We start from the raw sequence: 23,995 nt of genomic DNA on the forward strand, positions 1-23,995 counted from the left end.
AGGCGGAGGAAGGGAAAGAAGTGCTAACGTCATTAGCTGGGCTGTATCTTCTTTTTTTTTCTCTGGGTTCTAAATTAGGGGCAGCATCAACCTGTTTGGGCCATGAAATGTCCCTTCCTCTGCATGGGAAGATAAATCCTATCAGTTTGTTTATGGAATGTTTCAGTGTGTCTGTGGCTGAATTCTCTAACCAGGCTCTGTTAGGAAACACCACATTGAAGTGTGTAGTTGTCAATATCATTTGGTGCCTGTGTATTTACTATGATTATTGTTTATTATTTGTTTTGCTGTAGGCAAACCAGAGATCTTGGTGCCTACTGGCAGTTAAAGGAGCCTCTATCTCAGATGTCTGATTGCTGAAATAAACTCAAATGTAAGAAAATGAGGGGTTTATCCTCAGTTTAGAGGTGTTGATCTGATTCATGTAAGGACCAAACTTGTTGAATGCAGCAATGTTTCAGTTGACTTTAAATCAGAAAAGCTTTCCTAAAATCACAGAATGAGCCTGTGCCATAATTAAGAGCAGTTTCTTTCTCTGATGATACTCCACTGACTTGAAAGTGAGCTCTCCTTTCTTCACACACCCATGTGCTTTGGAGACACCCCAGGAATGGTCCATGCCCAGGCCTTTTGGGTCCACCCTACCTGGTTGTAAAAGGATCCAGAGTATCCTTTTAATCTCCCTCAATAAATAAAGGAACTATACACCCTGAACTGGGTGTGGAGAAGGAGGAGTCATATGCACACATGTGAATTGTAATTCTGGACAAGGGATACAAAGGTGTGTGTTGGCAACGTTGGGAGTGGCTTTTACTTTCTTGGAGTTCAATTTCTCTTTCCCTCTTAATTCCTGGATTCATTACTGTTTGGTTATGGTTTTTTCTTCAGGTATTTAATTTCATTTGCTGTCCTTAGCATCAAGATATTTTCTTTTCTTTGCCATGGAAGCTCTTCCAACTTGGGACTGGGCCTTTTTCTCTGAAAAGAGAAGGTTTATTTATCTCTTTATGTTTAGCTAACAAAAATATTTGGACAGTTTTAATGTCCTTGACTGTGAAAGTGGAAGCAAATTTTATGAGAGGAGGAGCCACATTCTGTGTCCCTAATTCAAAGCATGAGTGACACATCCATGAGGGAAGGACAGGACTGTCCTCTTTGCATGACCAGGGCAAACAAAAGGTTATTTATCCATTTGTGTTACTCACTGCTCCTAGAAACTGTGCCATGAATTGGACTGGATAAAAGAGTTGTAAAGTCCTAGAGACCTTAATGTTAATTCATTTCTCTCTCCGTAACTCTGTCCTAGATTTTGCTAGTGTCTTCTGGTGCCAAAAATGGACATAGTGGCTCTGACCTGCATGGACTTTGTTGATCAATGCAGATCGGATGTGAGCTGACCTATTTCTGTCACACTTTTGGAAGGTGCTCAGAGGTTATGCTGCTTCAGCCAGCAGTGCAGTGCAGTAGGAATAGGTCTGTAAAAAGACACATTTTGGTGCCAAGGACCTGACATCAGCACTGTGTACATTTCAGGGGTTTAATTTAGACCAGCTCTTCCAAAGAAAACTGGGTGGGGTTTTTTTTGTTTTCACTGTACCAGGATGTAAATAACAGAGTGAAGTGAAGGACTGCCCAGGGCTAGGTCCTTCCTAGCACATCAAACACAGCATCATTAGCATGTTTTAATCAGACTGTCTCCACAGCACACTGGTACTTGAGTAACACACAGAGAGAGCAATAATAGACTGTCAAAAGAACCTCACAGAAGTTTGTGTGCAGAGCTCAGTGGATGCTTGTTTTTGCAGCAAGCACCACTGCAGTGCAGGGGACTGAGAGCCAGCACTCCATGAAATCAGCAGTTCTCAGAGAAAACACTTTGCGTTGTCATGCTGAGTGACTTTTCCTTACCCACGGGTGCCAAGAAGTGAAAGGCAAACTAACAAGTGACAGTTACAGGGGGACTCAATCTAAAGGCCAGAGAAAGACTCCCACTTTGAGGTTTGGATCGTCTCTAAAGTGCAAGGTGCTTCAGAGTAAGGTTCTGCTGTGTTTAGAGAAGAGTGTTTTAGTTTGGTTCACAAGGTATGGGGACAGTTTGGACTGCAGTGCCTCAAACCCTTGTAACCCCACCTTCTGGTCTGATGTTGAGCAGTTTGGGAGCCTGATGAAAGATTTATTTTTTTTCCCCTGAACGCTTTACACTCTTGGTTTTTGCTCAGTTTTTTCTTGTTGCTGTGAAATTTAATCATGTTTTCTAGCCCTTTAGGCCTCACAGAGTCCAGCAGCTGCATTCTCATCTGGTTTGAAAGCTTATCCACATACGTCTGAACCCCAAACAGGGATCGGGCTTGAGAGCCTCTCTGATTAAATAAAGTAAACCAAACCCAAGAGACAGCTTGAGAAGCCCTTCCTACTATGCAGAAGGGAGATTGCCTGTGATAAAACACATCAGGGCAGACAAAGGCATTTAGAAAAATCTCCCCTTGAGTCTCACAGGTGAACTAGCACTGTAGGAAACACAAGCCCAGCTTTGCACGTGCCTTAATACTGGGTTTATTTGGATGCACAGAGATTGAAATTGGCTGCAGTACAATTCTGGTGCTCGCTGCAGTGCCTCTTGCAAGGAGAGCATGTCTTAGCATACAGACAACAGTGATTTGCTGCAGTCCAGAGAAGCTAAGAAAAAACCCTGTATTCCCTCCGGTCTGGTTCTATCTATTTAGCTTGTCTAACATAGAAACCATGATGCTAATCTGTCTATTTATCCCTCCTAACAGTGCAGCCGTGTTGCTATTATGGTACTTAATCCTTCAGCATAATTCACAGAGTTGTCAGATAGCAAGGCAGAATGGCCAGGTGGTAGCAATGCATCTATTTGGCATTGGACTCTCTTGGAATACACAAGCTAAATTATTCCTCTTCGTCTCACCCTATTGCTGACAGCACACTCCTGTGCTCTTAGCAGTATCTTTAACAAGTTTAAATCCACATATCTTCACCCAGGAGACAGGGCAGGAGTCATATTATCATTTTGGAGAAAGTAAACTGAGGAACAGAGACGCATGGAATGGTTTGGGTTGGAATGGACTTTAAAGATCGTACAGTTCCAACCCCTCTGCATGGGCAGGGACACCTCCCACCAGACCAGGTTGCTCCAAGCCCCATCCAACCTGCCCTTCAACACTTCCAGGGATGGGACAGCCACAGCTTTCCTGGGCAACCTGGGCCAGGGTCTCACCACCCTTACAGGGAAGAAATTCCTCCTCGTGTCCAACCTAAATCTCCTCCTCCAGTTTTAATCCATTCCCTTTTGTCCCATCACTCTCTGCCCTTGTCTGAAGTCCCTCCCCAGCTTTTCTGGAGCCCCTTCAGGCACTGGAAGGTGCTCTAAGGTCTCCCTGGAGCCTTCTCTTCTCCAGGCTGAACACTCCAACTCTCTCAGCCTGTCTCCAGAGCAGAGCTGCTCCAGCCCTTGGATCACCTCTGTGGCCTCCTCTGGACTCTCTCCAGGAGCTCCATGTCTTTCTTGTTCTGGGGGCTCCAGAGCTGGACACAGTGCTCCAGGTAGGGCCTCACAAGAGCTGAATAAAGGGGGCTTTACTACTCCTGAACTCCATTTCAGGCAGCAACTTGAACCTTTTTTTGTTCAGTGCTGTAATTCAGGATGCTTTTCCATCCAATGCATCAGCAGCCCAGATGAGAAGGGGCAGCAGCTCAGCGTGAGTTCACACATGCTCTTTCCTCTCCCCTCTCCCAGGTGTGGTTCAGCAATCGAAGGGCGAGATGGCGCAAACAGGCAGGAGCCAACCAGCTTGCAGCTTTCAACCACCTGCTCCCAGGGGGCTTCCCACCCACAGGAATGCCAACTCTCCCCCCATACCAGCTGCCAGACTCCACCTACCCAACGACCACCATTTCCCAAGGTGAGCACCCCTTCTTCTGCACTGCTCTTTGTCTCTTGCCCTGCATCATCCCATTGTCCCTCTGTCTGATTCATGACATCCCGCTGAGGCTCTTGTAATACATGGGTGGTTTTCCTTTGCCTGGGGAGGCCAGGTTTTTCCTCAGGTTGATGGAAATGCCCTAGTTATCTCCTCTGTCTCACGGTCCTTTCTGCTGTGTCACTGTGTTTCATGGCTGTGGTTCTTTAGGTCAGCTTTGAAATAGGGAGCCCATCGGTCCAAAGTGAGTATCCTATGTGTGATCCCTCCATACTGGGGCTCAGTGGAAGGGGTATTCACAGAATCCCAGAGTGGCAGGGGTTGGAAGGGACCTCTGGAGATCATCTGGTCCAACCCCCTTGCTAGAGCAGGGTCAACTGCAGCAGATCGCACAGGAACACATCCAGGTGGGTTTGGAATGTCACCGGGGATGGCGACTCCACAACCTCCCTGGGCAGCCTGTCCCAGGGCTCTGTCACCCTCAGAGTAAGTATTTTCTCATATTCTTCTGTGTACCAGTATGTGCCCATTGCCCCTTGTTCTGTCAGTATTGCTGTTTCCAGTTGGCTTTGGCCTTTACAAAGGAATTCACAGCTTCTGTCTGGGGGAAAATTAAAAGAAAATCCAGATATTTCATCCCAGCTTTGTACCATGCACAAACCGTCCCGTTGTACGCTGTGTTCACATGCAGCACAGGGCCTGTGGGACCCAGATCAGGGTATCCCAAACCATGCTCTGCCCCTTCCCAGCTCTAACACCCCGTGACTTTTGACCTCTAAATGCTCTGTCCACAGATGGGGGAAGCACTGTCCACAGACCCCAGCCCCTGCCACCATCCACCATGCACCAGGGAGGTCTTGCTGCAGCCGCTGCCGCCGCCGATACTGGCTCTGCCTATGGGGCCCGGCACAGCTTCTCCAGCTACTCAGACAGTTTCATGAATGCTGCAGCTCCTGCCAACCACATGAATCCTGTCAGCAATGGCCTCTCTCCACAGGTATGTGACCTGCTTCCGTTCTCTTTCTTTGGCTAAGAGTGTTTGGCTGGTCCAGATCCTCTGAGAGCAGGGCAAGCTTCAGGCTATCACAGTGTGTTATGCTTAACAAGGGAGTTATCGTTATTGTCATGAATTCTTGGAGGCAGCCTAGTTAAAGCAATTAGTTAATTTGTTTATGGGCAGCTCTACCCTGAGCTCAGCAATGTGCTGCCAGAGCATTTATATCTTGTTAGTTCCCATATTCAGGTTAACACACTGTAATTGGAAACACCTAGATCGTTGGTGTTCATCTTCTCAGCCCTCCAAAATTATTCCAGTGCAGGTGTGAGCCCTTGGATTGTGGATTTTAGCCTAACAACAGCATGCTCCACTCTTTTAGTTACTTTTTGCAGGGTTATTTTAGAAGTAATCCATGCTTTGTGGGCAACTGATTTGTAGATTAGCCAAAGCCAGCTTGTCGAAGTCTGGTTGGAATATGGAAAGCCCTTATATTATGAAAGTGCCCTGGACCTGAGCTTCCTCAAAACACAGAGCTGTAAATCTGGGATTTAGCTTTGAGAAACTAATTGTTACATAAACAATTCTGTTAATGCTTTCCACAAGGTCAGATTAAGCGGTGTAGGTAAGCTTGGAAGGAGGAAAGATACATTTCACACCTTACGTGTTTGTGTAAAAGACTGGAGTGTGTTTTAAGTTACCAGGCAACAGCCATGGCCTCCCTGTGTAATAAACCCTTGATTTTAAAATAATTGCCTGAGCTCAGAATAGAGTGTGATGAGACACTGGAACAGCTTGCTCAGAGAAGCTGTTGAAGGGCAGGTTGGATGGGGCTTGGGGCAACCTGGTCTGGTGGGAGGTGTCCCTGCCCATGCAGGGGCGTTGGATCTAGATTATCTTTATGGTCCCTTCCAACCCAACCCATTCTGTGATTCTATGACCTGACTCTGGGGTCTGTGATCCAAGCCTCAACCCAGCTGCCTTCTGAAGGGCCCCATCCCAGGTTTGCTCACCTTGCTGCCAGCTGTGTGTCTGGCTTTGCAGTGCTGCCTGTTGCAGAGAAGCAAGCCTCAGCACTGTGGAGAGGTCAAAACCTCCATCATCAGTGGGTCTACATAGAGCAGAGCTTGTGCTGTGTGTGTTGTGGCAGCAGACTTATGTTCTCAGCTGGTGAGTTCCACTGAAGTCTGTGGAGATGCCAGCATGTTCACCACCCAAAAATACAGCCCACTGTAGCACTGTCCTGGGCTAAGTATTCTCATTTTCTGTCACCTCATTAGATAGAACTTTTAACCTTCTCTTTGGTTTACTTGGTGTAATCTCTTTTCCAAATGCACATTTGCTTTTAAGTGGAACAAGACACATATTGTACCCTGACAATTAGTAGCAAGGACTTGTATTCATGGGGTGCCTGCCATCCTGGAGGGGTACCAAATATGTTCTACTTTTGCTCTCAGTCACTTGTGAAATATGGAGACACATGAAGTGCACCATAGTAGTTTTTTTCAAACTGGCCAGTAACACTGTTTAAGACAGGAAGTGCAAAATAATTTGAATCTACTGGGAGAATTTAGGTAGGCCTCTGAAATGAAAAGGCTACAACTGTTTAGAGAGGAGTCCAATAAATGGGGACATCAGAGAGGTATATAGATTTTAAGGTCCAATAGCTTGTGATCTCTCGAGTGTGAAAACAAACAGAGAGAGTCAATGGAAAGAGGGAAATTTTGCAGCTTCTCTGAAAGGGTATAAAAATCTCACCTCTAGCTTTGAATGATCATAAGATAGAAAATGTAAAAATGTGACTGGCATGAGGCTGAATGTTGCCTCAAACTGTAATTTGTGGGGTAAATAAGGAGACATCTTTCTGACAAGGGATTTCTAACAGCACTGGGCTTGGGAGATGAGCACATAGGATGGAATTCAAAGGCAGGTTAGATGGTCCAGGGCACATGATTAATTCAGATTATCACAAGTGCAATTCAGCACCATAGAAGAAGTTAAGGATGAGATCCACATGATAAGCTGCACGAGCACAAGACCTGTATAAGTCCATCCTGCAATTTCCATTTCTGTAGCTTCATCATCTACTTACTAGTCCCCTTCACTAAATCAGAGGCTCATTTCAATGACCAGACCAACGCTTTTTCTATGCTTATCCCTATCCCAAATTACACTGCCCCCAGGCTCAGGCTAGGGAATGATAGAGTCCTGAGCCAATAAGCCCTTTGTATGGGAAAGAGAGGATACATTATCTGGCAGTCCTGAAGAAAAGAGAGCTTTGCACCCCCAAGAAAGGGAGATTCCCATTTTCCTAAGGCTTTTAATCATGTGAGGGCCAAGATATCAGCATATAAATTCTTCTATTTCTTTTGTACATAGAAAGGCTAACGTGGGTTATTTTATGACTGCTTTATATTTACTTATCTTGCTGCCTTCCTGCCTTCCTAAGCCCTCTGCTGTTCCTAGTGGAAGGACATGAGAAATACTCCCAACAGCATGAATGGGAGCTCCTAGAAGTGTCCTCTTTTTTGTCTCAGGGTGGGTAAAATTTTTGTGAGGTCTCAATATAGGACTTTTTACAAGGATGTGTAGTGATAGGATGAGGGGTAATGGTTTTAAGCTGGAAGAGGGGAGATTTAGGTCAGATATTAGGAAGAGATTCTTTAGTGTGAGAATGGTGAGACACTGGCCCAGGTTGCCCAGGGAAGCTGTGGCTGCCCCATCCCTGGCAGTGCTGAAGGGCAGGTTGGATGGGGCTTGGAGCAGCCTGGGCTGGTGGGAGGTGTCCCTGCCCATGCAGGGGACTTCGATCTAGATGATCTTTAAGGTCCTTTCTAACCCAAACCATTCCATGATTCTATATGATGCTCTGTGTGACTTATCAGTGCATAATTCAGCTATTCCACAGCATTATAGGTAAAATCCATTGCACCTCAACCCTCTTATCCTCCCCTCCAGCTATCTGTGGTATCTGGTTGCTCTCTACAGGGGTAAATATCAACTTCAGGGAAGGAGGGAATTCAGGAGATAGGGAAAAAAAAAAAAAAAAGAATTGGGAACTTAAAATGATGGCAATTTGTCTGAGCTGCAAACAGACAGTTCTCTGGTTTCATCCCTTAGCAGCAGCAGGAGGGAGATTTCTTTGCAGTTTAGACAAGGAGGTGGGGGCCAGCCTGGCCCAGAGCTCCCAGCATTTGCTTCTGCTCAGCATGCTATCCAGTTACCCCAGGATTGGGTGTCCTAGCCAGAATCCACCAGACAGGCTTGGTGCTGGCAGCTGAAATTCTAGAGGAGAAGCATGGCATTTCCATTCTCACAACAGAGAGAAGGGGATTACATTTGGCCTCTGCGGGCTCCATCCCCCCACGCACACACGCACTTTAGTCCTCCCCCTCCTGACAGAAAGAGCAGGCACTGCTGAAAGTGACCCAGCCTTCACGTGGGAAATGGCCACATCTCTTGCTTGGTTTCCAGCCTGGAGCACACAAAGCCTTGTGCCTGGCCAGCTCCGCTGCTGGAACCCCAGAGCATTTCCCATGCAGTTTTCTCAGTTTAGGGGCTGTTCTGCCTCTATTCCAGACCTGAGACTGCCAAGGAGTGAGAGGTCAGGTGGGAATTTCTGTCTTCAGCTACTTCATCCCATGATGATGTTTTTTATGTCACTTCATACCAGAACACTGACTTGGTTGTGCAGAGGTCAGTCCCACATGACTGAACCATTGCCTAACATGATCTTAGGACAAGAGGTAATGGCCTCAGGTTGGCCAGGGCAGGTTTAGATTGGATGTCAGGAAGAACTTCTTCACTGAAGGGTGATCAGGCATTGGAACAGGCTGCCCAGGGCAGTGGTGGAGTCACCATCCCTGGAGGGATTTAAGAGTCATAGACGTAGCACTGAGGAATATGATTTAGCTAAGGACTTGTCAGTGTTATGTTGATGGTTGGACTCAGTGATTTTTAAGGTCTTTTGCAACCAAGGTAATTCTGTGATTCTGTGATGTCTCATGTCATGCTTCTTCCTAGTCCTCAGTGAGAGACCTCAGGGTAACCCAAGCAGTGATTTGTTATGGTCTCATGCTGGGACAGCCTTTGTAAGCCAGAGATCTCACTCTGAGTGTTGCCTGGTTGAGAAAGTGACCTTCACAGGGTGGCCAGCTGCAGCCAGATGAGTCACCTTGAATCTGCCAGGGTGCACTGGGTGGCTGCAGGAGTCACGGATTATCAGAGGTAGCTCAGTACCAGGGAGCAGTGAGGTCCCCGTTCCTTCCCAAAGGCCTCCTGGGTCAGCAGCAGCTGTCCCAGATTCAGCTGGGCTGACTCAGTGGCATTAATGCCTGTGCCAAAAGTTAGCAGAGATACAGAGACCTGAAGCAAACTTAAATATGGAGAGTGAGTAATCAGTTAACAGATTTCTAGCCTTGGAGCTTCTGTCTCATCATTTCTCACAAGAGTAGGTGGGAAACCAAGTGTGTACGTGGTTGGGTGGGGTTTTGTAAATACTTTGTAAATATTTCCAACTCCTTTTCATCCCACAGAGGAATAATTTCCCATTTGCTTGATGATACCTATCAACTTCAACTAGAACAAGGCCAGGTACCAAGACATCCTCAGCCAGGTCATGCTTCACACTGGCAGTGAGAGCAAACTTTGCATACATCTGTTTTCAGGTTTAGACCATATTGCCCCTCACTGTGGCTGGGGTAGGCTGGTGATAAATAGCTCAATATAATGGTATTAAGTCCAGTTACAGTCCTTCAAGAAATGTGTGTGCTGCTGTGTGGGCTGAGGTGGGAGGGAATGCAGTGAATGAAGCAGTGCAAGTCAACATCAGGAGGAAAGTGGGAGGCACGTTTGACTGCACCTCTGCCATTTGTGACAGTGGGAGATTCCGTGGGTGCTTTTCAAACAGCAAAGAAGTAGGGTCATACTGGATTCTGGGCTGCTTTCTTCTCTAGCACGTCTTCTGCCTCTTAAAATGCCTTCATGTTTTTTTTAGGAGAATTTTGTCCACTATTTCAACCTCCTCAAATTTCTGCTGCCCTTTTAGATCCAGGCTTGTATCTTAAATGTGTCTGACTTTCCACTGTTAACATGTTGGGGTCTTGCAAGGGGTTATTCAAAAGCAAAAGATCATTCTTCTGTTGCAGATGACCCCTGTCTAGCTGGAGAACATACTAAGGTATAGTTAAGAGTCAGGCATTTCCTATACTTTCATAACATCTTATTTCTGAGACCTCTGAATCTTTTAACAAACCCACAGGATCACCCAGAGATTAAGACAATTCCAGAAATAAGAAGAGCCAAGAGAAACTTGTTCACCATCTCATATTTGTTGCTTTAATTTTCTCAGGGCTTTCAGTGGCTTTTTCACTCCACGAGCAAATTCATTCCCAGTGTAATGGCAGCATCTGAAGGTTGGAGTCAGGTTTTACAATTTCTGTTTTATCACCTTCTCTTGATAGTGTTCTGGTAGGACACTCGAGGCTCTGCCCACCAATTTACACTCTAAACTCAGGGTCTGCACAACTATAGCCAAATTTTGGTTTTCCTCACATACTTCCAGAGCTCCAATCTCTTCCACCATCCAGGGGAACATTTTCCTCAGCTTCACTGGGGTGGGATTAGAGAACATCTGAATCTCTGTCAGGAGCACATTGGTCCCGGCAGAAGCATGAGAAGAGCCAGCTGAGCCTTTTTTATTTTGGGGGGGAGGCAAACCTGGCAGTTTGGAAGGACATGGTGTTAGCTGGCATTGTGGTGTCTGGCTCCAGTGAGACAGTGCTACTTCCTTCAGTGACACGGATCCCTTCTGTCTGCTTTTTTTTTCTTCTTTTTTTTTTAATATTTTTTTTTGTCAGAGACACTGTGCCTATAATAAGCATTCAAAATGAGTCTTGCTGGGCCAGGAGAAGGGGAGGGGAAGAAAGAGGGGGAGGAGAGGGTGAGATTTGGGGGGGGGGGGGGGAGAAGGAGGGGGTTTAAATAGCAAAGAATTAGAAAAAAAAAAATCTGATGCAAATCACTAGTAGAGAGAAAATTATGTGCAATTACCCAAGCGATACTGGGCAGCCGTGCCCACCCCAACCAACAAGATCTCATTAACAAGCAGAAAATAAGATTGAAATGGTGTGTAAAAGAGCTGAAAAATGAATTTGAATGCTGCATTTGTCCACAATTACCCCCTCGTTCACACATATTTTATTGCAATTTTTTTATTATTCTTAATCTTTCCATCCCTCAAAGCAGATTGGGAACATCCTGGCATTACAGTTGCTGAGGGAGGAAGCATTAAGGATTCCCTGTTTCCCTGAAAGGAGACCCTTCTCTCAGTTGAATGTTCAAGGGTTGGTTTTGGAGGGATAAGGATTCATTTCTCTGGCTTATCTCAGTGCAGGAACATGTTATTCTAATGTTCTTTAACCTCTGACGCTCTTGGGTGCCACCCCACAGGAGGGTTTTTCTTTAACCTTGCCTCCTGGGTTTTTCTACCTCCCTTTTCCATCTCTCCTTCCCCTTTCTCCTCCCTTCCTTTTCCACCCTTGGTCTGTTTTTTTTTTCTTGTGGTCTCTGCTCTGTTTCCCCTGCAGCCCTCTCTCTCTAGAGGACCCTGATTCCCTCAAACAAAGCGTCTGCTCTTCAAGGAAGTGGCTGCTCTTCCCTTTCTGACTCACAATTATTCCTCACACCCTATTCCTTCCTCAGTGAGCAGTCTCCAGCCTCCCCACGACCTTGGGGCAGATTGCACACAGAATTTTTGGAGAAGGAGGCAAACAGGTGCTAAAATCCATGTCCTTTTTATGCCAGGGGGAGGGAGGGGGCGCACAGGAGCTCCAGGTTTCTCTCTGGGAGAAACTGCCTCTGCTGAGAGTGCGTTGGCGTTTTCCCTTCTCGGTGTCAAATGCAGCTCCATCCCTCTCAACTCTTAACCTATGTGTCCCAGGGAAGCTGGTAGGTTTTCCACTGAAGTTTCTTGCCTTTTTTTTTTTAATTTATTTAACCAAACAAAGCCCATCTGCTCTTGTCAATTAGACGCCTCTGCTCCCAGCAACAGGAAAAGGGGAGAATGGAACATTTTTCTCGTGTGAAAACAGATACTTATTTGTTTGCCTGATTCCTAATGACTGTTTCTGAGTGAAGGAGTAGGGTGGGAAGGGGGAAATTCATATCTGAGGGGCCAAAATGCTTTCTGACAATCTTGGTTTCATTAATTTCCTCGATTAATTTGGGTGGTCTAGTCCCATTGAAAACCGATTGGAAACAAATAAGGCAGCATCTTCTTCCTTTAACCCTAACTCTAATGCTCTGGGTGGCACTGATTTTATTTATTCCTACGTGATTTCCACTCCAGACATTGCTCTCTGTGTGTATTACTGAGATATTAAAATATTAGAAACACTGAAGGATTTTAGAGCAAACGGTTCCTGAGCTTTGAATTTCCATAGGAGCTTCATCATTAACTTCAGTGGGTCTGGGATCAGCCCCTCTGGTACTCACTATTTGTCAACTCAATGATCAGAAGTAGACAAGTTGGGGAGAAAGGAGTATAAGGAGAAAATAGGAGGATAAATATAGGGGAAAAAAAACCTGAGGAGAATGACAAGACCAACAACAGCAGGAAGGATAAATGCAGGGAGGTGTGAATGTGTCTGATAAGCCCCCAGACGTCAGAGCAGGGAGTACGTATGTAAGACACCCAGGGCTGAGACATAGAAATCTGTCCCCAAAAATCTTTCAATATGCTTTCCCATCCAGAATCCCCTACCCACTTCTGGGGTGGTGGGAGCAAAGCTGGAGCTGGGTGGGTTGAACAGACATGACAAGGGCTGTAATTCCTGCTGAAATCTGGACAGGACCAGTGGGGCTTCCAGCTCTGCTCAAACACCTCTCCTCTGGGTCCCGTCTTTTTTCCACACCCGGAAGGGTAAGAGGGACTTGGCTGGGAGACACAGACTTGGAGAATTCAAATGCAGGATTTGCCCTGCTTGATGATTAATAAGGGAACTTGAGACGAGGCAGGCAGGGCAGATAGAGAAAATGAGAGATTAGCAATTAATACAGCATCCAGCCTGGTGCCAAGCGTTCCTGAGCGACCTCTGGCATCCTGAGGCGAGTGTTTTGCCTCGTGGCTCGAAGAGCTGCAATAACCCAGGGACTGGGGAGCTGGTGCTGAGCTGCCAGAGGAATCAAGGGACTGAGAGGCAGCTCTGGGTGGAGGGATATGAGACAGAGGGGGAGTTTGAAAGGGAGGAATGCAGTAAAAGGAATAACGAGGATTCAGAGGCAGGGGGTTTTGCACGCCTGTGTGCACCAGGGCGGGGGTGCCCTGTGTGCACATTGTGTGTGTTCCCATGCCTTGTGCGTGCCTGTTAAAATCCAGCAGCAGCCTAACAGCTGTGCTCCAGCTGTGCCCTGGCTGTGAAACACCATCAATGAGAGCAAAAATCTACAGCAACGTACTTTGCAGGGGATCAGGCACTAACCCCAGCCTGCCCCTCTCTTTTTTTTTTCACAAAGAAGGGTTATAGAAGGTGTATTAACTTTGGTGGGTGTGACAGAGCAGCAGCAATACCATGCTGGAAGAGGAGGTGGGACAGTGTATTGCAGGTATATGCTGGTCCATTGCTGTCCTTGTGAGCCTCAGGCCTGACCCAGCTCAGGAGACACTGCTCACTGGAGCAGGACTGTGTGTCCCTCATGTAGCGCCATGTTGGGGGGATGTGCCGTGACCTCCAGCTTTCCCAGAGCTGATGGATGCAGTTTGAAAGGGGTCATTATTCAGTAGGGTTTATTTTCTGTTTGCTTCACCATCTGTGTGTTCTAATGACGAGGGAAACCTGCATTCATTCCCATCCCAAAGTCAGCCAGCTGCTGGCATCACTGATGGATGGGTTGCAGCATCTTGGAACCTTCAGGGCTGAGAGTACAGGGAGGACTTTTGGTGCTGTATCCATCTCTGGAGCACCTTGGAGAGCTTGTTCAGAAGATCTGTTAGGTCCTGAAGCATCAGGAGAGGCTTATGGGGCAGACATAACCAAAAAAGCTACTGTGCTGGTCTTTTGTGTGGGGTGGAAGGGAGCTCAGGTATCACATCAGTTTGCAGAGTGTCCATCTTGCTGGTTCTCTTCATGCTCTGTGTGCAGGGTGGGGAGCAGGACCTGGCTGTGCAATATGTCCTTTATCAGTCTGGGGCTACAGGGCTGTGCAGGGACTTCTGGAGCATTCAGGGAGCTTGGGAAGTGCAAAGGAGAGGAGATAGAGCTGTGTGTGCAAGGAATAAAAACCAGGGGGCTGTCAGGTTGTGGGGTGGGTGTCACACGGGGGTTTCCACAGTGGTGGACGTGAGGGAAGGTGGCAGGGGTGCAGCAAGGCCTCCTGCTGCAAGATGCTGCCTCTTGCCTGCATCAGACAAGCATGCACGAGATCAATTTACAGCAGAGGCTGAAGATCAGAAATCCTAGCGGGGTCTGGGGTGGGTGAGTAGTAAATTGATCAAAGGTGCAGAGGGTCTTAGCTCGCCGCAGTAAGCTGTAAGCCTATCCAGTTTGGAGATGAGAGGAATCTTATTTCAGGGAATAAGTACCTGAAAGGGAATTGTGAGCCACATAGGGGAAAGGGTGAGGGGCTGGCTCGAGAGAGTGAAGGGAAAGAGGCAAGGCTGACACCGAGGGATTTGTTGTGGGGTAGGAATTCACCCACCAGGCCAGTGCAGAGCTGAAGCAGGGATGTCTGAGTGGCCCACCCGGGTGGGAGGTCTCACCACCACTCTTGCTCCAGTTCAAAGCTTGGTGTGGGACGCAGTGCTGAGTGAGGCCAAGCCTGGCTTGAGGCAGACCCTGTGGGGAGCTCACCTCTTAGTTTGGGAGAAATATCTGTGCTGCTCCATGCCTCACAGCTCCCTCTAACTCCCGTTTGGAGGGACACTGGCGGGGGGAATGCCTCCAACGGGGAATGGGGAAGAGGGAAAGCGGAGCCTGCTGCTGCCTGTCTTTCCCCTGAGATCCAGAGTGGCAGAGAGAGCCCCTCGCAGCCTCCTCTCTCTCAGCTTTTCTTCTCCCTTCCCTTCTTCCTCCCTCTCCTCTCCTTCCATTTGATGTGGAGGAGAGCTGTCTGCCATCCGCGTGTCTCTACCGAGAAGGGATCAGAAGTTTCAGCGAGCGCTCGGCGCCTCTCCTTTGATCCATGTCCTGAGGCCTGCTTGACAGCGAAAAAAAGCATGGAGACAAAACGACTCAGTCAAAGTGATTCCTGACAACTGTCTCCGTGAGATAAGGAAGCTCTCTGTGTCTTGGGTTTGTTTTTTTTTTTTTTTCTTTTAATACCGCCTCTCCGTTTCCATAAGAAGTGGAGTCACTTTAAACCAGAAGAGCCAGCCAACAGCCAAGCTGCACAGAGAACAGGCAAGCAGAGAGTGCCTGGCTGAGCTTTATCATGTTTCCTGTCTCCCTTTCCATTCCTTTCCCCTTCTTTTTCTCTTATTTTTAATTTTTTTAAAAAACAAACCTCTTTTTTCCCCGTTTTTCTTTCCTTCCTTTCTACATGCTGCGTTATCCTGCTGCCTTACCCCAAAGCTGCCTCTAATTATGCAGTTGCAGAGAAAGCCCAGCACATTTGCAGGTGGCTGGGACATTATTCAGCTCAATCCCAAGCCCAGGGAAATGCCTGCCTTCCCTGTGAGGGGCTGGAGGGGAGAGAGAAAGCCCCGTACATTATCTAACAATAACCAGTCCTTTTAGGGATCGGCAGCAGGCCTCATTAATAGCAAGGCATTATGCACTGCTGGCCACTTAAGTGTCCTTAGAGCTGTTCCCCTGCTGCTGAGCCCCAGATTTTTTTATCATTGTATTTTTCTTGCCTAGTTCACATCACTTCCACAGGGAAGTGTGTCCCCCTTTCACTTTTTTGCCTCCAGGAATGAGTTTGCAAGGACTCAGCGACATTAATCTTGGTGTGTGTGTGTTGACATATGGGGGAACAGGTTAAACTCTTTGGAAGGGGACTGTGCTTCCTGCTGGGGGGCCTCCAAACACACTGAGACAAATGTGATGTGAAAGGGATGGGGAGGTGGCCTCACAGACAGTGATGCTGAGGGCAACCTGGCCTTGTGGACACAAAAGACAGGAGACCACCTAATCCAGGTGAGGAAACCAGATGTGGTGTAGCTTACCATGTTCCTGTGCTTCCCCAGCCCCAACTGGAGGTGACCTGGGGTCCACCTGAGGTGACAAAGCTTGCCTTAAGCATGGGCCTAGAGAGGGGTTGGTGGCTCAGTGATCCCTGGCAGGATGAGGGACCAGCCCTGTGCTCAGGCAGGCTCCCATCAGGTGATGGGAACAAGAAGCAGAGCTGGTCCCAGCAATGCAGAGCTTGGCCAGGGAGTTCCTCTTCCCCTCCGCCCACCGTAATGAAGACATTGTTGTAGCGTCTGCTCCGAAGTCAAACTCCATTAGCGTGCAGGGTGGGGGGTGGAGGGGAGTGAGGGGACACACACAGAGATTGCCTTCCCCCCAGAACCGCGCTGTGCTGCGCTGATAAACAGTGAATATCGGGGAACAGGATTTCCACATTATCTGAGCGCGGCAGAAAATCAAAATTTCAGTCTAAATCCGAGGAGACGAGGCTCATAAGCTCCTCCAGCTGATACAGACGCCGAGCCCAGGCAGCAAGGCTCACGAGGCACAAAGTAACATTTTTTCATTTAAAAAAAGCAAAAAAAAAAAAAAAAAAAAGGGAGGGGGGAAGAAAAGAAAGAAAAAGAATGAATGAGAAGAGAAAGCCAAGAAATATTTAGAGGCAGAAGAGGTGGTGCGAAGCAGAGCGTTGTCTGATGGTGCAGCCCATTTCTGGTGAGGAGATAGTTGGGTGGATCAGGGAGGACACTGCCCATCTAATGAACTTTCCCATCAATGGCTCTGGCTCAGCCAAGTGTTGCTTGGGGATGGACCTGTAGGACACAACCAGCTGCTGATGGCAACAATGAGTGATTCCAGATGATTACAAATCCAGCTCCAAATTAGAAGCCGTATGAGGTCTCCCAGAGCCTAAAAGCCAACACTGGATTCAGCATCTCTGATGGGAGTGTGGGTCCACCAGCTCTGGACCACGTGTGCTGCTAACAGCACCTCTGTGCCCTGCTCCAGCCCAGCAAAGAGTGCAGAAGCCACCCTGGGTAGGCCCCAGCTTCTGCCTTGGGACTTGTATGTTGCAGCAATGCCAAAGCTGCCTGGGAACTGCTTCTTGAGGAGGCACAGGGTGCCCTAAAAATGAGCAGCAGTGATGAGAGGTCAGAGATGGAGGAGAGTTGGGCTGGAGGTGGTCACTGGTATTGCAGTGAAAAGGGGACGTGGTTCTGCCTGCTTCTGAAGGAATTTGCTCCCTCTTTGTGGCCTGGTTTCATGGTGCTTTCTGCTCTCCTAAAGGAGCAAGGTGGTTTCAGAGCCAGATAGGGCTGGTATTCTTAGGGCATTTAGTTTACCTACTTGATGTGTCCCAGACATTGTTGCATCCTTGGCTGGATCCATGCTCTGTTTCCTGATCTCACCTACATCTGAGACTCCAGAAGAACATTGCTCACTGCAGAATCTGTAGCTCCAGGTTTTTAGCCCAAGAGAATGCACATTTCTGTACAACTCCAGAGGCTTTGAGCTATCCGTTGGGCTTTTAGTCATCACTGCTTGGAGCAACGGAGAAGAAAAAACAAGAGACCATTACAGAAAACATTTTCTTGGTTTCTGCAGCACCCGTTTCTGTCCTCCTGCTCCTGTCTCTAGGCCACGGGCTCATCAGAACTCAGAAAACAAATTCCTCCCTCTGGGCTGTTTCCTTGGCTCCCAGTTTCTCCCCAGCTTCATTCCCTACCTCATTTCTGTGCCCATCTACAAACTGGCATCTTTCATGCAAAGAATTGTAGGGTCTATATTCCAGCTCCAGCAGGTTTCTAGTATAAACTCTGTCCATACCATATAGATCCAGGGGCCATCAGTAGAGCTGAACTCCCAGTATTTAGTTTGCTTCCAGGCAAGACTTAAAACTCTCCATAACTTCAATGCTTGAGTGGCTTCTGCTGCCAAGAAAAGGAGGAGGGGGGTTTATTTCAGATGAGGAGGAAGCAGGTGTAACAGATGCCTGTTGGAAACACCAGAGTCTTTTGTACTGGCAAACTAAACTGACTTGCACTCCTTAAAGTATGGGAACTTACAGGGTGCTGGAGCAGGATGTCCCAACCCGTTAGCAGTGTTGGCTCGGATCTTGTTCTCTCTGTTCTCTCCTCTCTTCAGTATTGGGGCAGGTGGAGAGGGCTGGTTTTCCTGACGTATTTGTCCTTTGACTTTTCCCAGGTGTTTACACAGACACCTCAGAAGTCCTAAAACTGAAAATCTGAAAGTCAGAACTATGGTGGCATCTTTCTGGTCACATCTTCTGGGTCTGAGGTCAGTGCCCCCTCCCTGGAGGTGTTCAAGGCCAGGTAGGACAGGGCTTTGTGCAGCCTGGTCTAGTGGGAGGTGTCCCTGCCCATGCAGGGGAGTTGGAACTAGTTTATCTTCTAGGTCCCTTCCAACCCTTCTGTGATTCAATGGCAGCAGAGTGGCCGAGCCATTTTACATCAGCTGAGAGTCTGGGCATACATTTTGAAGGGCAAGTGCCCTACATCTCTTGAAAAAATTAAGATCTTAATCCCTTTCCTTAAGATCAGTATTTCAAAATCCCTTGGCATGCATGCAGGGCTTTCTCCTGCAGTTTAGCAGAGTTAGCAGTGCCTGAGGTTTCACTCTTTAAGCAGCCATCAGAACAGTTTTGGTCTCCATTAACTACAGGAAGGCTGATTTAACACTGGAACATGTGCTGGTTGGCACACACTGATGGATCAAATATATCTCACCCAATGCAAAACCCATCCATGGGATACACAGAAAGTCATGGGGATATCTGACTTTAAATATTCCAATGTCTTTTACTATCCAACCTCTTTTACCTGCAGCACTGAGCCTCACACTGCTCTAGCTCTCGGACTGTTGGCCAACCCATTGTGTACTCTGTTTTTTCCCATCACACCCACATCATTTCACCAGCTCTCCAGCTATGCTCTCCCAGCATTCCAAAAGGTTGCTAGTCCTCTCATCAAACCCACCTCTTCCTCCTTCCCCCAGCACTCGTAACCCAGCTCCTGTGTCTCTCCTTGCCTGCTCCCCTTGCTTTATTCCACCCGGGGTCTCAGAGCTGCAGTCTCTGCAAGAGGGTTTCTCAATCCACTCAAGAGCTGCAGGCTTGTCTGGAGGGCCAGAGGTCAAGCACTAGCAAGTGTTTCTGTTTAGTTCCAGATACCAGCCTGACAGGTGGGTGCCTCTTGATTAATTCCCAGCTCCCCTAAATGCTCCTGTTGTCATGTGTTGTGGTCCCATTCAAGCCTGGGCAAAGGTAGGGGGGAAAAAAGGACAGTATTAGAATGTGTTAGGTTCTCTTCAGTCAGGCTCTTCCAATGGATCTGTGGCCTGGAGGACCTGCAGATCTTCACCTCCAGCAGTCATCATGCTGACAGTGCTTTCAAGTAAAGAAAGTACAGCCAGAAACCTTCACAGCTCCCAGATCCCCCAGTTTGGCTGCTGTGGTGCAGTTTGGAATGAACTGCATCTTTTTGCCAATCTAGAGTGATGCAGATGTCCAGCTGAGGTTGATACAGTCCAGAAAAATAAGGATTTGGGGTCAAGGGAACATCCTCATCATCTGAGCTGACTTGGGCCCTCAGAGGTGCTCTCTGATGAGATTTGTGAACTCTGTGTGGTGCAAGGTCTGCCTGCTGCTCAGTGTGTCATCAGCTGGTGTTGGCTCCTGACCAGTACCAGCTGTGCTACCATGATTTGGGACATCTTGAAGACAGCAGAGTCCCCCTGTGCTCATCCTCCCTTTCAGCCTGGTAACAAGGAAAGGCTATCACCCAAATTCATCCCTTTTAACTAACACACTTTCACTAGGAGCTCGGTCATGCTCTATATGATGAGTGTAGGGACAAGGATCTTCAGAAAACAAGTCAGAGCTCAGAAAAGCTGGATCAGTCTTTGCTGATATCACGGACTATGGAGAGATTTGTCTTGATTGGAACAAGCCTTTTGCTAGAGTCCAAGTCTAAGGAGTTCTCCCTCTTTCTCTCTCATTCCCTCTTTTACACGCATGGGTTTATAACTCTCCCCAGAAATGCTGGTAATCTCACCAGAACATCTCTGCACACATCCATGCTGGAGAAATTCCCCAGGTTTACTTAGCTGAGTGAGTTTCAGAGAGCAAATAAAACCCATTTACCCAGTTACTGCTCCACAAGTTCCTGCCACAGGTTTCAGTGAATGAGCTTGAGAGGGAAGGTGGTTTAAAATTTGTGGCAGCAGAGGTCTGCAGGTCATCAGGTTCATGTCCCCTGCTGCTAACTTAGTTGCCCAACCCTGGCAAACTACTCCCTCTTGTCTGCAGTGATTTCCCATCCATGTGACAGGGAGAGTTAGTTCAGATCCACTGCAGGAATGTGGGGAAGCTAAAATCACAAGGAACTACAAAGCCACTGAGAAGCGGGCAAGGACACAACCAACATCCTTGAGGTGTTCCAGCCTCACAAGGAGGAAGACATCCAGCGATGCTGAGATGCTATGGAAGCAGCCAATGTCTGAGTGCTATTTTTATTTAAAAACACCCAACTTATTAAAATTTTGCCCAGCTGCATCTCTTGCTTATTCAAATACTGCCAATTTCCGTGGATGTCATATCAACTCCCAGCATCTCCCAGCCTCAGTGCCTGGGTTATATTGGAAGAGAGAGAGAGAGAGAGAGAGAGAGGAAAAAAAACTGCAAGCAAAATAAAAGCTGCTATCTGACAGAATCTCTCCTGGGGATCTCAGTTATTAAAAAAAAATAAAATAAAAAAAGGGAATAATTTTTCTCTTAGCTGGTGTTTGTTAAATGTGCAGGAGCCATAGGCAAATTTTTGCTAATTTTGTGCATGCTTTTATCATACTGGTGATTCACTGGCAGCTTTATCCTCCGATAAGTGGATTAGTTGTTGAGCTAAACAAAAAGGTGTTTGACAACCAGGAAGCTCTAAAGAACATATTTGTTTTCCAAAGAATGGAGCTGTGTTTGTTGCTCAGTGCAGTGCTGGGTGTTGTTGTGAATTTCATTAGCCAAAAGGAAAGGCCTCAGAGCTTTTTTGCCTCACACAAGACAGTGGTTCAGTAGGAACATCTCCCTCCTATCAGTGGCAGGTTATGTTTATTTTTTTATTTGCTTTGGTCTAGTAGTTTGGCCCCTGTGTGACGCTGATTAGGGAGTGACTACTACTGTGTCCAGTTCTGGAGTCCCCAATATAAGAAGGACATGGAGTTCCTGGAGAGAGTCCAGAGGAGGCCATGGAGATGATCCAAGGCTGGAGCAGGTCTGCTCTGGAGACTGGCTGGGAGAGTTGGGGTGTTCAGCCTGGAGAAGAGAAGGCTCCAGGGAGACCTTAGAGCACCTTCCAGTGCCTGAAGGGGCTCCAGGAAAGCTGGGGAGGGACTTGGAACAAAGGCAGGGAGGGATGGGATGAGGGGAAATGGATTAAAACTGGAAGAGGGAGATTTAGGTTGGACATGAGGAGGAAATTCTTTGCTGTGAGGGTGGTGAGACCCTGGCCCAGGTTGCCCGGGGAAGCTGTGGCTGCCCCATCCCTGGCAGTGTTGAAGGGCAGGTTGGATGGGGCTTGGAGCAACCTGGTCTGGTGGGAGGTGTCCCTGCCCATGCTGGGGGGCTTGGGACTGGATGATCTTTAAGGTCCCTTCCAACCCAAACCATTCCATGATTCTATGATCTTTTGGTGACAGCCCAGGCACACACCAGCTTCATTTGGGGTTAAACGTCATGGGGCTTCTGGATGGTGAGCAGAGCCCTGTGAGTCACAGTTAGACCCTGACTTGTTGGGCTGGGAGCTAAACCAAGGGCACAAAGAGATAAATTGACCAAGTGGAAGAGAATAGGGCTAAAATAATGAGCTTAACTTTATCTGAGACTTTTATCAGAATATCTGAGCATCTCATCATCCTGGGATGTGGTCCTCATGGTACCATGGGGAAGGTTGTTATTTCCAAGGCCAAAAATGGAGGCACAGAGAGTCTATCCTGCTTAAATATGAAGTAGGAACCTGAGACTTTGTCAAGACCCTTTGCTAGCTCAAAAGTCCTTCTCTGAAGAAGTGCTCCATATTGAGGTGTTGTTTTGTTTTTCAATTGTATGTTTATTTTCAGTCCTTTGGAGCCTTCCCTTCCTCCCTCCCCACCCAGGCTCTTGCAGCCCTTTGACCACACTAGCCATGTGCCTGGGAGACAATGGGAATTTTTCCCTCTGGGCTGCCTAGATCTTGGAGACAATCCCCAGTGGTTGGGGCCAAGCTCTGCCCAGCCCCCTGGGTTCTCCTTCTTAGGAACCTTGTGGTGATCAAGAACAGGGTGCTATCCTGGCCTCTCACTATTTTCAGTTCAGAGGATTTCCATAAGAAGGGTGGTTTGTCTGTCAGGTAATGCTTGATAGACCCTCTTCCAAGTACTTACCCATCTCCTCTTCAATCCACACAGCTCACCATCCATTGCTTCTGGTGGCACAGAGTCCTCCAGGTTAACTCTCCACTGAGTGAAGCACCGCTTCATTTCCTTCATATTTCACCCCTACTACGTTCATTCAAGGGCTCGTTCTAGAAGTGACGGTGAACAGTCAATTAATATGCACTCTCTTAATGTCATTTGTGACTTCTCAGGCTGCCATCAAATCCCCAGAGCCCAGGGAACCGGGATAGGAGCTGATTGATTCCAGCCCACCTTCACCAGTGTTGCTGATGGTGCAGTAGCTTTTTGTTCCCCCCTTGCTTGGGCCATGGCAGCTTTGCAGTGAGGCCCTTGGAAGGAGGGATCTGGGTTGGAGAAGTGCAATTTGTGCTTGGGCAAGGGTTGGAGGCACCAGCTCAGGCTTATAAATCTCTGTGGAAGCTACTGATAGCAGTGGGAGATGTGTCTCCTGTGGAAATGAAGCATCTTTCTGCATCCTGATGCCAACAGTCGGTTTGGCATCAGGATGCAGAAAGATGCTTCGCTGTCCTTTTGAAATAGACACAACCTTGGTCACAAGAAGAACATAATCCCAGTGCTCGAAACAGATAGCACCATCCCTTCTGACATTTTTAGGAGCCCACAGAGATGGAAGGATAGTCAGCCACACCATTCCCATCCCCTTAGCTTTACTCAGGTGACGGCCAGAGGTGAATCCAGCTTGTTTTCCCCAGGCAAGGGGCTCAAAGCCACGGACTTTTCCCTGACAGCAGCTCCTGCCTTGGGGGAGGGGGTGTGTGAAAACAGGGAGAGATCACGGTGCTTTGAGGAAGAGGGAAGGGCTTTGAGCAGATCTGCAGCCACCAGCAATTGCTCTCTCAGCTCTGGCATAGATGAAACAGGGGGAGGGAAGGAAGAAAGGGGGGAAGCCGGCAATGGAAGAGCGAAAGGTCCCCAGCTGGCTGTTCGTGGCATCTGCACTCAGAGTCCAGACTCCAGCTGAGAGCTATTTCACTATTTATTTACATGTAATTATTGCTATGAGGTGCAGATATTAACACTGTCAAGAGCAATTTGCCCTGACATTTTTCACTTGCTCTGTTCCCTGACGTTTTGAGTTGGGTGGGATTTTTTTTCTCTCTCTCTCCCTCGCCCTGCTGCCGTTTCGGCGGCGCGGGGCCCAGGCTTTTTAATCCACCGCCCTTCGCAACTCATTAAACTTTGAAATTTAATTTTGCCTGGAGAGGAGCCGAAGCTGAGGGAGCATCTCCCACCCCTCCTTCTCCCCATGCTCTGGCCCCCTCCACCCATCTACAGCAGTTCAAGCATTTCCACTCTAAACAAACCAAATTTACCGGTTGCCGCGTTTTCAATTGGAATGCAATCTCCAGCATTAACCTTTGCTTTCGACGCTGCATTTCAAACACAGAAAGGTGCCCAAGCGTTTATTAGGGGGAGAGTTGGAAAGTGCACGGTGAGAAAGCAAATGCAGAACAAATATTCTTCTGAAC

At 47.7% G+C, this 23,995-nt stretch overlaps 1 protein-coding gene across 6 annotated transcripts in view; it reads left to right on the plus strand.

Moving 5' to 3' along the window:
• The window catches only part of PAX7 (paired box 7), a 104,099-nt gene that overhangs the window by 60,054 nt on the left and 20,050 nt on the right, over window positions 1–23,995 (plus strand). For all 6 annotated transcript variants that reach the window (XM_051637518.1, XM_051637524.1, XM_051637521.1 and 3 more), the window contains 2 exons: window positions 3,758–3,923; window positions 4,736–4,938. In XM_051637518.1, the coding sequence (XP_051493478.1) occupies window positions 3,758–3,923; window positions 4,736–4,938 (369 nt within the window). The remainder of the gene's footprint in view (window positions 1–3,757; window positions 3,924–4,735; window positions 4,939–23,995) is intronic.

The sequence above is a fragment of the Apus apus genome, chromosome 20 (assembly GCF_020740795.1).
Source record: "Apus apus isolate bApuApu2 chromosome 20, bApuApu2.pri.cur, whole genome shotgun sequence".
In the NCBI taxonomy this organism is placed as follows: Eukaryota; Metazoa; Chordata; class Aves; order Apodiformes; family Apodidae; genus Apus; species Apus apus.